The following is a 14,137-nucleotide window of genomic DNA, read 5'->3' as shown; positions in this document are numbered from 1 at the left end:
GAGGATGGGTGCCCTCAAAGACTTCCCTTGATTAGGTGGGACAACGTGAATGACCACAATTGCCCTCTTCCCCCAACATGCACACTGCGCACTCTCCCCCTTGTAAGACCTTGCACATGCTTCAAATTGAATGTAAATATCACTGTCTCTGAAGCCTTCTCTTACACTTGCCCTATGCCCCAGACAGGTTTGAAGCCTCCTTCTTCTATCCTCCCAGAGCATTTATGCTTATTACACGCCAAAAACTGTTCCAAGTGTGCTGTCCACATCCAGGTCCCAGCCCTTCCTGGGGCATCTGTAATGTATAGTTGGGGGGGTTTGTTTCCTTTATGTCTGTCCTGTGGGGAACCAGGGGAGCCTCACCTCATGTGCCTGATGTGGGAGAGGATGAGGAGGAGCTGGGCCAGGCGCCGGTGCTGCTGCTGCAGAGTCAGGCCTGCCTTGGCCATCAGATGGATCAAGGTGTCCGTGATCTTGTCCAGGACACGGTGGATGTGGTCCTTCTCCTCCAGAGACTTCAGAGTGCTGGACAGAAACGTGTACACTCCTGAATGTACAGAGAGAGAGAATGAGAGTGAGAGAGAGAAACTCATACAGGATGAAATCCAGGAGCTTGACGGTGTGCGTGGGACATAATACCGAGTCAGCACCTTTCCCTCACACAGCAAGGGGGAAGTTTGAACCCATTTGACCCAAGCAACTATATAAAATTCCTACTGTGAGCCAGTTTCCAAGGTTTGTCATTGAGAGTCCCAGAGAAGCACTATTAGCCTGGGGGACCTGATGGTTGCTCTAGCCACCCATCTCTAACAGCTTTGACACCTTTCCCTCACACAGCAAGGGGGAAGTTTGAACCCAATTGACCCAAGCAACTATATAAGATTCCTACTGTGAGCCAGTTTCCAAGGTTTGCCATTGAGAGTCCCAGGAGAAGCACTATTAGCCTGGGGGACCTGATGGTCGCTGTAGCCACCCATCTCTAACAGCTTTGATCCCAACACAAACTATGCCATCAATACTGCCCATGACCCTGGGAGAGGGGCATCCCTTTTCTAATGAAGAAACCAAGGGCAGAGAGATGCACTCACCAAGATAACTCAATAGGACAGAGCAAAGCTGTGAATGAAGCCCAACAAGCTGACTCCACTTCTTCTCATTATAATGGAGATGCTCAGGAGACATGTGACCTCTTGATTTGCTAAGTGATTTACAGGTAATATTTCCAGGTAGCACTTAACTTGCTGCTACGTTTCAGGTCAGGTTTAGGGCCCCACTGCTTTTCATCCTCAGATGAAAGGTTTATGATGGATGGTGAGGACTGTGGCAAATGCCGTTTTTCACTGCCAGGCATGTTTTCCTTTCCCCTCTTGCCTTTCTTCTCACTAGATCCTCCTCCCTGGGCCACACGTGGACTCATCCAATCAGGCCACTCTAGTCTTTTGGACTCACAGCCCTGCCTCACAGCGTCCATATACAACTCCAGAATTGTATGTGGATGTTGTGAGACCGAAATTCTTTCCTCTAGGGTTGCTGAACCGGGAGGACGAGATTATGGAACTGTTACGTAGTGGCATCTTCCTATAGCACATGGAGCTCCTGTCTGCAGAATAGAACATTCCAACAACATGCAGAGGTGGGAGTTGGAGGAAGGAGGGGGGATCCTGGTTCCAGTTATATAGTCCTGCTTCTTGTATTTCTTTTTAATTTGACCTTGGAGCTTTCATAGTATCCTCTCTAACACATGAATCCATATAGTCCTTTTGTGCTTAAGGTACTGTGAGTCACCTGCAAAGGAAAGAACCCTGACTATTCAACTAAGTTGTGAGCTCAGCCCAAGAACCAGAAGAAGGAGATTGGTAAAGATATGGGATGTATGAGATCGGGAGGAGGTCAGGATGGGTCAGTCTTGGGAACACAGGATAGATTTTCTATCAAGTAAATACTCCAGAATAAGCTCCATTCTTCGTAATGATACCATCTTGCAGGAAGTAGATGCAATATTTTTTCGGTCTTATTTCTATTCAGTCCCATGGCCTCTCATAAATAGATTTCTTCTTCCCCCTCCCCGTCCTCCCTAGTACCTTCAAGTTAAGCCTCCCAAATTCATCATCCCCTGACTTTGTACTGGTAATGTGGGGATGAGTTATGGCTCACTCAGCAGCTGGAGGTTGGGAATGGGAAAAACATTTACACAGAGGAACTCATAGTAAACAGAGTTGTAACTGCCCAGAATGGAAAATGGCTAAGCTTTAAACAAATGCAACAACAACAAAACCAGAATGGTCAGGATCTTGGCTTACATGCAGATGAATAGAATAATGTAGCTTTTGGTACCAAGAGGCACTTTGATCCAAAGCAAAGAGAACACAGAATGAGTAAGCAGCAGACAAGCAGTGGGATAGGAAGGAAATTGCTGGATTACTTCACTTATGTTCCATGCAGACTGTTGATAGAGAAAGAATGTGTCCATTAAAAAAAAAAAACCAGGCAGATGTCCAGTAGCCTTGAGATTGGCCCAGATGTAACGGATGGCAGGGAGAGTGTGCGCCACTGGTTTAGGGGTCCGGGGTGGCCTCCGCTGAGTCCCCATGACCATGCCTCTCACCTCACTCTATGTCATCACACACATTCTAGCCTTGCGCCTCTCAGAGGCCCCACATCTGGCTGGATAACCTGGGAACTTGCCCAGGCCACAGACCTGAGTTAATCCAACTCAGATGATGCATTTTCTACCAATTCCCTTTTTTGTTACCACCCAGGATGCTGGCTTTATTCACCAATAATCCCATTCTTCTTCAAGGAGCAAACTGTTTTGATGTCCCTGACTGGGGAGGTACAGCACTTGGCCTTCCTCTCATGCACACAGGATTAGAGCAGAATGTGCTAGAATCTCAGAGGTCTTGAAGCCAGCATTATGCTGTGCCCATTGCAAGGGAGGTAGGAGCCTTGGCATTCAGACTCCAGGGTGTGAAGTGTCTTCTGGGGCTGTTGGTCCCCACTCTTCCTCAACGTGCACACATGAACAGCACGTAGATCCTTCCCTTCAGCACGCTGTCATGGGGAACCTACTGCGTGCACACATTGTGTTACATGACAAAGGTTCCAAGCCTTATTTTCTTCCAAAGGTTAATGTCTTAAGTGCAGATATTGCCTGTGGAGAAAGAATTTTCTTAACAACGACTCGGGAGGCAAGCCATTCTCAGAACAAGCCTGTTTTCTAGTAGAGTTTTGGCACCAATACAGCTTGTCGTCAGCAATGCTTCCTAGCTGAGCAAATACACTTAGAAATAGAAATACAGTCCTATCAAAATGCCAATAATTGACAACCGCAGCCAACACTTCCTTTTTGGGCTACTGTGGCCAAACGTGGACCATGTGTGTTGCCTGTTGCCCCTGAAGGGCCCTTTGAAAGAAAGAACTGAAACCCAAATTCCCAGAATACTTCAGGTGCTTTGGCAAGAGCAAAAAGGAGCTGGTGGTCAATTCCACATCCCAGGTGGTCTCTGCCACCCTGGACGGCTGTGCCACTGTTCCCAGAAGCACAGAGCCAAGGTCAGACCCCGAGGACCTTCAGAAACGTTCTTGTGACAAGGCACACTTTTGCAACTCTCGAGGTTGCTCCAAATCCCAAAGATGAAAAAAAACAATCTGCGTTTCATTGTCCAGTCTTCAAGTGCTATTGGCAGATCTGAGCTACTACATAGTCTGAACCTTCCAGCCGGTATTTGGAATTGTAGGAGGAATCTGTGGAGAAGTCTGGTGGCAGCAAGGAATGGGCAGCAAGACTGTTGAAACATCCCCATGTGTGAGATCTCAATTCAATTTTTCTCACTCTCTTGGTCTCACTGACTCCTCTCACTCTACTTGGACACTTTCTTCCTTCTTCCTTTTGCTCTCTACAGGAACCCCCTCTCCACCCCTCATCACTCTTCCAAGTAAGAGAGTCTTCCAGAAGTTGGAGGAATGCAGGCATGAACAGTGCATTGCACAAATGCACCTAGTGTGCCTGGAAGGAAGCATAAGATAGCCAGGGGTGTCCAGAAGACCCTGTCCTTGACCTCCACTGGGAGGCACATTGAGCTGCTCCTAGAGAGGTGAGGACGGCCAGATGCTTGAGGACAAATTCTTCAAGAAGCCCACATTGGTTCTTTCCAAAAGGAGGAATGTGACTGCGGACCCAGGGGAGTCCTTCCGTCCATGGCAGCTTGACCAAACTAAAAGGAAATGGCTCAAAGGGAAAAATAGCGAAGAAAGCTCAAGTCCACAGCTGTCATCTGTCTGGACCAGAAAGCTGTCACTCAGCTGGGACAAAAAGGAACTTCTCATCCTGTTCACCCAGTGATTAATGGGCAGGTCCGCCTCTCAGGTTTTCTGCTGCGAATTGCTTCCATAACCAAATAGGGTGTTTGCTCAGAAGGGCCTTCAAGGTTGCCAGTTCAATGAGCAGCATGTTTGTTTTGTGCTTCATATGTGACTGCTGTTCTTCCTGGGGATGGTACTGGTCCTGTAGGGGTTCAAACAGCTCACGGTTGTCACAGCCACTTAGTGGGAGAGGTTGTGCTGGGGTCCTGCGATGTGCAGGACAGTTCCAACCAGTGAAATGAAAGATTTTTTACTGAATGTCCTGCTGAATCAACCCTACTACAAGCAAAAATCTGTAGTGAAAAGTTTTGAAAAGCTTTTAACAAGGCTGTACACAAAAGACCCAGCATGCAAGTTGGCTATAGAGAGGGAAGCTTAAATGGAACACATTTGTTCAAAATTCAGTAATTTATTAACTTTCTGTAGCCTGCCAATTGAATGTATTGCATAAGCATTCCCACTATGCACTTAGTTGAAGTGATTTCAGTGCAGTTGTACTACAAAAGCAACACACACGGTTGCAAATACATAGAAGAGATGTAAGACTCTTCTAAACAAAATTAGAATCAACTATTATCCAATTGTAGATATCAATGAAATATTGTGTTTTCTCCCATCTGCTTTTAAATAATTTTACAGCATAATAAGAATCCACTTTGCAAAAACTACATATTAAAATTGTTTGGGGGTTCTTGTCTTTCCGCCTTATGCTGATATTGCCTCCAGAGGTTTTCCACTTCTTGATCATTCTTATATTATTGTGTGTTTTTTCTAATCCATCATCACTTCTCCAATATTTATCTTAAGGATATGACCTTTATAAGTTCCAGAAAATGAATATTGGCCTTGGATGTCATGGGTTATTAAGATAGAATCTATGTTTCTATATACTTCAGCACTTCCTCATCCTGTATCACAACAAAGGGAATTAGTTTGACAATACACATACTAAAGCCCAGCTCATGTGCAAAATTATCCTTTTATTTATTTATATTATTCTTTGACAGTCTAGGTTTTATTGACATGTTATTACTGAATCAATCTAATTTCTTTCTCGCTTCTTATCCTATCTAATAATAGACAAAGATGGTAATTGACCATACCTTTGCTACGCCTCCCATTGGCTAATCAGTGTGATATGCAAATTAACCATCAACAAAGATGGAAGCTAATTTGCATATACCGGCTGGGAGTGAAGACTGAAGACACCGTAGAAGGAAGCCAAGCAACGGAGCCGAGGTAGCGGAGACAGTGGGAGAGAAGCAGCAGAGAAGGGCGGGGTAGGAGCAGCAGATGGGAGCGAAGCCCTATTCTTGCAGGAATCTTCCTGCAAACGGGCCTCTAGTCATATATAAATAAGTTTTGGTTAGTTTTTAGTTTTCTTATTCAGGTAATCCATCTCTACCTCAGCTTTCTCATATGCCTATACTTATTGCACAGAAAAACTCCTGGTCATCTTCTTATATCCAAACATTCACTAGAAATGTAAGCATTTTACTATTTTCTTATGTTTTATTTTTTGCCATTGTCAAGCCTGGGCATCTCAATGAAATACACATTTTATTTTAAATTAATATTATTTCTTTTTTGTACAATAGTTATGAAATTATATTGATTAAAAAAAACTATGTGCATAGGTAAACTATTATATATTTATTTCATGATACTCAAAGGGATATGTAAGTTTCATTAGGCTAGTATTATTTGCTGGCAAATCTAAGAGATTTTTCTCTAAGATCTATGGTCCTCAAATGTGGTTGTCTCTCAGAACCTCTTCTGGCATTCTAACCAAACCTACTGACTGGCAACCAAACTTACTGACTGGCAGGCTCAGTGCTTTCAAAAAAACTCCCCATTGAGGAGTCTGATGCACATCTAGGATCATGAATCACATGACTACCGTGGTTTCTTTACATCTGGCCACTAGAATGTAAACTCTTGAGAACACGGACTGTATTGTCTTTCTGTGAAAAGTGTCTTAGCATGATGCAAAACTACTCTGAGGATGTCTTCTACAGGCATTTCCTCATCCGTGTGGTCCTCCAGGCTTTCTCCCCCTTCCTGCTGGTTGGTTAGCATGGAAGACCTGGAAAGCCACCCAAGAATATCCCAGAGCCCTCATCAGCCTGAGTCCCTGAATGACCACATGGAAGAGGCGCTGACACGAAGCTGTTCATGCACCCAGCATTGTTAAGTAAACAGGAAATCAACCTCTATGTGTTTGAGCTGTTATACATTTTGAAGCTTACTTTTATTGAAGTTGTCTTACTTTAATGCCAAATATGAAAGATTTTAAGATTTGTTGATTGAATAAATGAATAAATTTGTATAAGAGAAGAGATAGTCACAGGGATGTTTGTGTGCCTCCTTTGTTGAAATTTTCCACATTTCTAAGGCCTTAGGTTGCAGGAGTTTACTTAGAAGTTATTTTCCTTCCCAAATTTTAAGATTGTCACATTTTGATCTAGATTCTAGAACCACCTCACATCCCCTGTCATGTTAACCATTTATTCTGAACACTAACATACTTCATAGCAACCGATAAATTAAAGAACCCATCAAAGAGCACCGGACGTGGGAATGTTTAGTCAGTCATGACTCAAAGATGCAGTTCCCATCATGCAGAGGATTTCAAAGAGATTGTTCTATACTATGCAGGAACTGACTTCTCATTTCACGAATCAAATAAAGTGAGTCTTGCTTTGAGCGCTATTTACCTGTAGATAGGAAACTTCCATTCTTCTACTGATGCGTGATTATTTACCTGGAAAGTGAAGAACCTGTCCATAACCCAATCCTGCACATTGTTTACTGTTCCACTAGTATTTGTAAGATCTCAAACTCTTCCAAATCCCCTTCTAAGTGGTCTCAGAGGGAGAGGGATCCCAGAGATGGTAAGAGCTCTTGCCAGAACCCTACACGGGAGCATGGTGGTCCTGTTTGTTGGGCTTCACTATATACCCATGAGCACCCTCTTGGCACAGATGAGTATGAAATCATATGCTAATGATTCAGTGACATTTATCAATTTAGTATAATTTTTAATGAAATCTGCTGGATGTTCCAGGAGATAAATACTTGGTACATCAATACACTCAAACTGACTCAAAGGACAAATCTCTTAGTGATGATTTCAGGTCGTGAAACTGACAAACTAATTCAACTGACTTGAGAAGAAACTGAAATGGGCACTTTAAAAAAATAACTTAAGTGGCAGCCATCTATCTCACTTTTATATATGAAACTGCAGTTTTTAATTTTTGTAAAAAAAAATAGTATCCTAGCCTTTTACCTTTTAGGATAAAACCATTATGAACGCATATTTTGCTCAGGAGAGTTATTTTTATTAGTTATAGCTGTAATATATTTTAAAAAATCAGCCAGGGTTTTGATTTTCCAACTAGTATGGTTCTGAGGTCAAGAAGAAGACATTCTAAAGCTACATCGATGGGAAATGTGTGGCTTGTCTATGACAGAGGAGTCTGTTCACACGTTTTTATGTGAAGCTCCTAGTCCCAGGGAGCTGGCCTAGCCTCAGGAGGTCTTAAGGGTTGCATTTGTTCCAGAAAAGGCAGGCTGAAACAGCGTGGGCGAGTTCACTTCCCTGAACCTCACTTTTTCTTGCCTGGCATTTCAAGGACAACAGAGCAACAGCACAGAGCAGGAAGCAGCTTGTACACTTTGGGGCAGGTTGTATTTTTCTGAGATGACAAGATTTTCCATCCAACATGCATCTCTACATCTACACTCCTCCCTGATGTGTGGGTGGATCTGTGACTGACTTTTCTGAGATGACAAGATTTTCCATCCAACATGCATCGCTACATCTACACTCCTCCCTGGTGTGTGGGTGGATCTGTGACTGACTTGTAGTTTAAAGAGAGAGAGAGAGAGAGAGAGAGAGAGAGAGAGAGAGAGACCCAGATAATGTGACTCCATGGTTGAGTGTCAACCTATGAACCTAGAGGTCATTCCATTATAGGTCAGGGCACATGACCGGGTTTCGGGCTCAATCCCCAATGTGGGGCGTGCAGGAGGCAGCTGATCAATGATTTTCGCTCATCATTGATGTTGCTATCTCTCCCTCTCCCTTCCTCTCTGAAATCAATAAAAATATATATATATTTTTAAAAATAGGCTAAAAGTGATGCTTCTCCGCTTCTAAGGGCCTGCCACACAAAGTCATGCAGCTCCTGCCTTGTCAGCTGGCACTTGCTTCCGGAGCCCTTCATGCCGTCTAAGAGGGAGAGTGTGCCAGGCTGTGTGGAAGCCCAGGCCACATGGATAGGCCACAGCCAAGCACCCCAACTGGTGTCCCAGCCAACAGCCAGCATCCATGGCCAGCATGTAAATAAAGACGCTTCAAGGTGACTCCAGCTCATTATTATCAAATTACCCCTCATTGATAAGTCTCCCTATCTGAGGCCCCAGACACTGTGGGGAAGACACAAGCCATCCCCTCTGTTCCTTATCCCAATTCATGACCAATAGAGTCCAAACCTTTTTGTAAGTACGTGGTGATTGATTACACAGCAGCAGTGAGCAAAACACCTGGACATCGGCACCAGATGCTTAGGGAGGAAAATGATCCAGAACAGGCAGATTGGAGATTAGACTCCTGATCTGGTTCATCGTGTGGTGAAATCACATTTGGATCCTCCCTGCTCTACATTATGCATCCTACTTGCCTATCGTGCCCTTGCCCAGCCCTTGACCTTCACCCTTGGTGATGCAATGGTAAGGGCTTGAGCTCATCCTGCCAATACCATGAGTAGTTAACAATTCTCATAGAAGGCCTTTAGCTCTAACCACAGCCTAGCTGATCATCAAAACATATGGCTCTTCCCGACTGGCTACCCAAAATATCTGCACTTTCATGCCTTTCTTTTTAATATGTTTTTATTGATTTCAGAGAGAGTAAGGGAGAGGGAGAGAGAGAGAGAAACATCAATGATGAGAGAGAGTCATCGATTGACTGCCTCCCGCATGCCACCTACTGGGGATGGAGCACGCAACCTGGGCATGTGCCATGTGCCCTGACCTGGAATCGAACCCTGACTTCCTGGTTCATAGGTCAATGCTTAACCACTGAGCCACACCAGCCAGGCCTGCACTCTCGTTTCTCACTAGAATAAAACATTTTGAATTTTTAGTTGCACAATCATTATCAAGTCTCAGTTGTGAGAAATAGAATTTGTAGAGATTTCCCTAAGAAAGTTTTCGTGTCAAACAATTGGTCTAGTTTATTTTATTTTTATTGCAAGCCTGTGAACTTTATAACGGAATGTGTTTTTCTCTTTACTTTGGCCAAGAAGAGGAAATTTAGAGCCAAATCTGTGGCCCACTCCTAGGAACTGTACAGATGTACTTCTGTGTGCTAATCTGACCCTTGGATTTATTGTTTTATGCATATTATTTTGCCTTTTCGCAGATTTTGTCAATTACTAGTTCACTCCCTTTGCATTGCATAAAATTTAGTAAGCCATTTCAAATCCTTTGTGGAATAGGCAATTATAAACAAAATAACTAAAAAGACATCCTTCTATTCTCTGGCAAGTCAGTACAGAGTACTAGTGTAAATATAATGTATATTGACATTATATTTGAATGTCTGTTAGACATTCATCTGATTTAACCTCAAACCCAGAAAAAAAATGCCATACTATCTAAGAATGTATAATTGGTCTCCATGCACATGTTCACATCCTTCTGAATTGAATAGCACCACTTAAATCCCCTGTCATGTTCGGCACCTGTCTCTAATAAATGAAGGTTCTTTGTTCTGATTTTCATGTTTATCTGCAGAGCCACAAAGTTTCAGATATATTTCTTCCCTTTTTCCTAGATGAAGAGTTGAAATGGCTGATAGTTCTCCCTGGTTATTTTGAAAAAATATAATTAGTGTCAACAATTACTATTTCAGAGAGATAAGTGGGCATGTAGATTATACATATATTCTTTAGATATTTCAGCTCCATCATTTCAAGTAAGCACTACAGTGGAGGAAAATTGCATGGAAAATGTCACATGATTGTGACAAGTTTATCTCATTTTTTCCTTAAGGAGAGAAAGATTTTATTATATTGCAAAAAAGGGATACAGAATTCCAGAACTATGGATTGTAAAGGGACTTTAAATTCATCTAGTTCAGTGGTTTTCAGACCATTTTGAGAATCCAAACCCCTTTTAAAAAGGAAGTGAGCCCTAACTGGTTTGGCTCAGTGGATAGAGCATCGGCCTGCAGACTGAAGGGTCCCAGGTTCGATTCCGGTCAAGAGCATGTACCATGGTTGTGAGCACATCCCCAGTAGGGGGTGTGCAGGAGGCAGCTGGTTGATGCTTCTCTCTCATCGATGTTTCTAACTCTCTATCCCTCTCCCTTCCTCTCTGTAAAAAAAATCAATAAAATACATATTTTTTTAAAAAGGAAGTGAACTTCATGTGCAGCCCTCACATATAAACTGGGCAAAGTCAAACTTTTCTGATTAAAGAAGGAGAAATGGGCTCTAGCCGGTGTGGCTCAGTTGGTTGGGTGTCATTCCTTGCACCGAAAGGTTGCCAGTTTGATTGCTCATCAGGACACATGACCTGAGTATGGGTTCCATCTCAGTAGGAGGCAGATAGGAGGCAGCCAATCAAAGTTTCATTCTCATATCAATGTTTCTCTCTCTCCCACTCCCTTCTCTCTCTAAAAATCAATACAAACATCTTAGAAAAAAAGGGGGAGGAGAAATGGGAGTGCCTGGAGCCTGCTCACTGGGCTTCTCCCCCTCTGCCCCACGTCCCCATTTTTTGGTGATTCCAAAAAACACAAGTTTTCAGCAGAAGAAGGTTTTAAAAAACCATTGCTCTCCAGAAAAGGAGAAGACAAGCCATCCACTGGGAAAAATATTTGCAGAAACATATTTAATAAAGAATCCTTATGCAAAACACAAAGAACTCTCAAAAGTCAACAATAAGGAAGTAAACAACTCAATTAAAAAATGGGCAAAAGACCTGAACAGATGCCCTACATATATGTCATTTAGAAACTGCCAATTAGAACAACAGTGAGATACCACAACACACCTATTAGAATGGCCAGAATCTAGAACACTGATTACGCCAAACGCTGGTGAGGTTATTGAGAAACAGGAACTCTCATTCATTGCTGGCAGAAATGAAATATTGTACAGCCGCTTCGGAAGACAGTTTGGTAGATTCTTACAAAGCTACACATACTCTTCCCATACGATGCAGCAATCATGCTCCTTGGTATTTATCCAAAGGAGTTGAAAATGTATGTCCATACTAAAGCCTGCGCATGAATGTTTATATCATCATTTTTTTTTAAAAAATATTTTATTGATTTTTTACAGAGAGGAAGAGAGAGGGATAGAGAGTTAGAAACATCGATGAGAGAAAAACATCAATCAGCTGCCTCCTGCACACCTCCTACTGGGGATGTGCCCGCAACCAAGGTACATGCCCTTGACTGGAATCGAACCTGGGACCTTTCAGTCCGCAGGCCGACACTCTATCCACTGAGCCAAACCAGTTAGGGCTATCATTATTTATAACTGCCAAAACTTGGAAGCAACCAACACGTCCTACAGTAGGTGAATGGATAAGCAAGTGGTATATCCAGACACTGGAATCTCATCCAGCACTAAAAAGAAATGAGCTATCAAACCATCCAAAGACATGGAGAAATCTTCAATGCATATTACTAAGTGAAAGAAGCCAATCTGGGGAAAAACAAAATGAAATACTGTCATGATTCCACCTGTATGACCTTCCGGAAGAGAAAACATGATGGAGACAGTAGAAACGATCGGTGGAGGAGGAAAGAATGTGTGCGCAGAACAGGGGACTTGGGGGTCAGTGAAACTACTCTGTCTGACACTATATGTCATTAAATATTTGTCCAAACTCATAGAATGTACAATGCCAAGAGTAACCCTAATGTAAACTAAGGACTTTGGATGACAAGAGATTTTTTAAATGTGGGTTCATTGATTGTAACAAATGTACCGGCCTTGGACACTGGGAGAGGCTGTGCAGGTGGGAGCGGGAGGAGACGCATGGGGATTCTCTGTACCTTTCACTCCATTTTTCTCTGAACCTAAAACTGCTCTTTAAAAATTAAATCTATCAATAGGTAAATAAAATTGGAATAAAAATTTTTAATTTAAAAAATATCCACCCCTGCTTATCCACGTCAATGAGTTGACTCATTGGGAACGAGAGGCTCAGAGAGGTTAAGGAACTGGGAGAGTGGATGCTGGAGCTGGGAGGGGTTTCAGACGGGGCAGCCTGGCTGGGCTAGCCTGAGGTCACCCCATGGCCAGTCAATAAGTGGCAGTGCTGGAACCAGAACCCAAACAGACCCACTCCTGGCCCAATGTTCAAAAGCTCCAGGAAAAATTTCCCAACTTCAAAGCTTGTGAGAAACTAGAAGTGCCTGCCAATGGACTCGCCTCCTGAGACATTTGAGAAAACTAATAATTTTCCTGGAATGATTTAGGAGCAATCCAGCTTTTCAAAACAGGGTGCAAGATGGTGTGCAGAGCGGGCGTGCTGGGATACACAGGCCTCTCTTAAGAGTTTCTTTAATGATGAACTTTCACCAAAATGTTAACATGATTACTCTTGTGTGGTGAGATTATGATTCCTTGGAACATTATTTGTCTTGGTGTTTTTTCTGTGTTTTCCAAGTTCTCTGACTTGGGCATGTATGCCTTCATAATTTGGTCAAGGAAAATGTTATTAAAAACACCAAGTCAAAGTCCCTTACATTCCTATCATTTCACAAGCTTGTCAATGCCTGCACTGTTGGGGGAAATGCAGTTAGTGAATGGGTATTTCAAGGAATAAGGAGCTACCCCTCTAAGTACAAAACATCAGCTCCAAAGACTGACACGATAGTGTCCCCGCAGGACCTGCAGGTTGGATGGGAAGGAAGCACAGTGTTATTTACTAGAAGGTGCTGAGGGCTAGGCTCTCTGTGAAGGTGAAGTTTGCTGTCTCACTCAAAGAGTAGCACTTGCGGTGCCAAGAGAAAGGGCAGAGGCCTCACCTGTCAGGGTGAAAATGAACTTTACACTCCGGGTGTCACTCATCACTGTTGTTGATGCCAATTTCAAAGAATAAACAAATGGCTCCTGCTCGTCCCCTCCTGAGGTCATGCTCAGCCCGTCCCGGAGCTGATGGCTGCTCCGAGCTGGACCATGAAGCCCATGTCTGTCTGCGGGGGGGGGGGGGGGGGGGTCTGGAGACTAGGCTGCACTTGGCCCTGGGGGCCTCCGTGGCACCAAACGGGCACTCTTTGAACCAGGAGCCCCTTGGTCACTGGACAAGAGCCAGGATGGAGCGGTGTCGGGGTCACAGGGTAAGCTGCTTCTTCCTAGCTCGTGATTGACTAGGAAAGGGGGTGTCCATCCACACAAAAGCCCCAGTACCCAGAGTAAAGGAAACCATCGGAGGAGCCAGGTGTCCTTCCCTAGGCGAGCTTTTAAAAGAAGGTGCACCTCCAGCCTATTCAACCTCTCGTCTTTCTTTTTGTAAATATCACTTTAAAAAAATCAGTGGCAAAGGTCCTAAAGGCAGAAGGTAAGACATAAAGTCACAAAATGCCAACCCTTTGAGCACCCTGACTGCTTGGAATCAGAGAAGTTCACCAACACAGTGTCTGTACAATTCTGAAAAAGTAAAATTAATATAATAAAATAAAATTCTCAGGTGATAATCTGCTTCAAAAAGGTGAGCTTGGGATGTTGATAATATGATGTTTATA

General features: G+C 43.4%; 1 protein-coding gene across 1 annotated transcript in view; it reads right to left on the bottom strand.

The window, feature by feature from the left end:
* The window catches only part of ESR1 (estrogen receptor 1), a 211,389-nt gene that overhangs the window by 4,578 nt on the left and 192,674 nt on the right, over positions 1-14,137 (bottom strand). The window contains exon 7 of the mRNA XM_005884736.2: positions 364-547. Coding sequence (XP_005884798.1) covers positions 364-547 — 184 coding nt within the window. The remainder of the gene's footprint in view (positions 1-363; positions 548-14,137) is intronic.

The sequence above is a fragment of the Myotis brandtii genome, unplaced genomic scaffold (genome assembly GCF_000412655.1).
Source record: "Myotis brandtii unplaced genomic scaffold, ASM41265v1 scaffold847, whole genome shotgun sequence".
Classification (NCBI taxonomy): Eukaryota; Metazoa; Chordata; class Mammalia; order Chiroptera; family Vespertilionidae; genus Myotis; species Myotis brandtii.
This window is presented reverse-complemented; position numbering and strand designations above follow the sequence as displayed.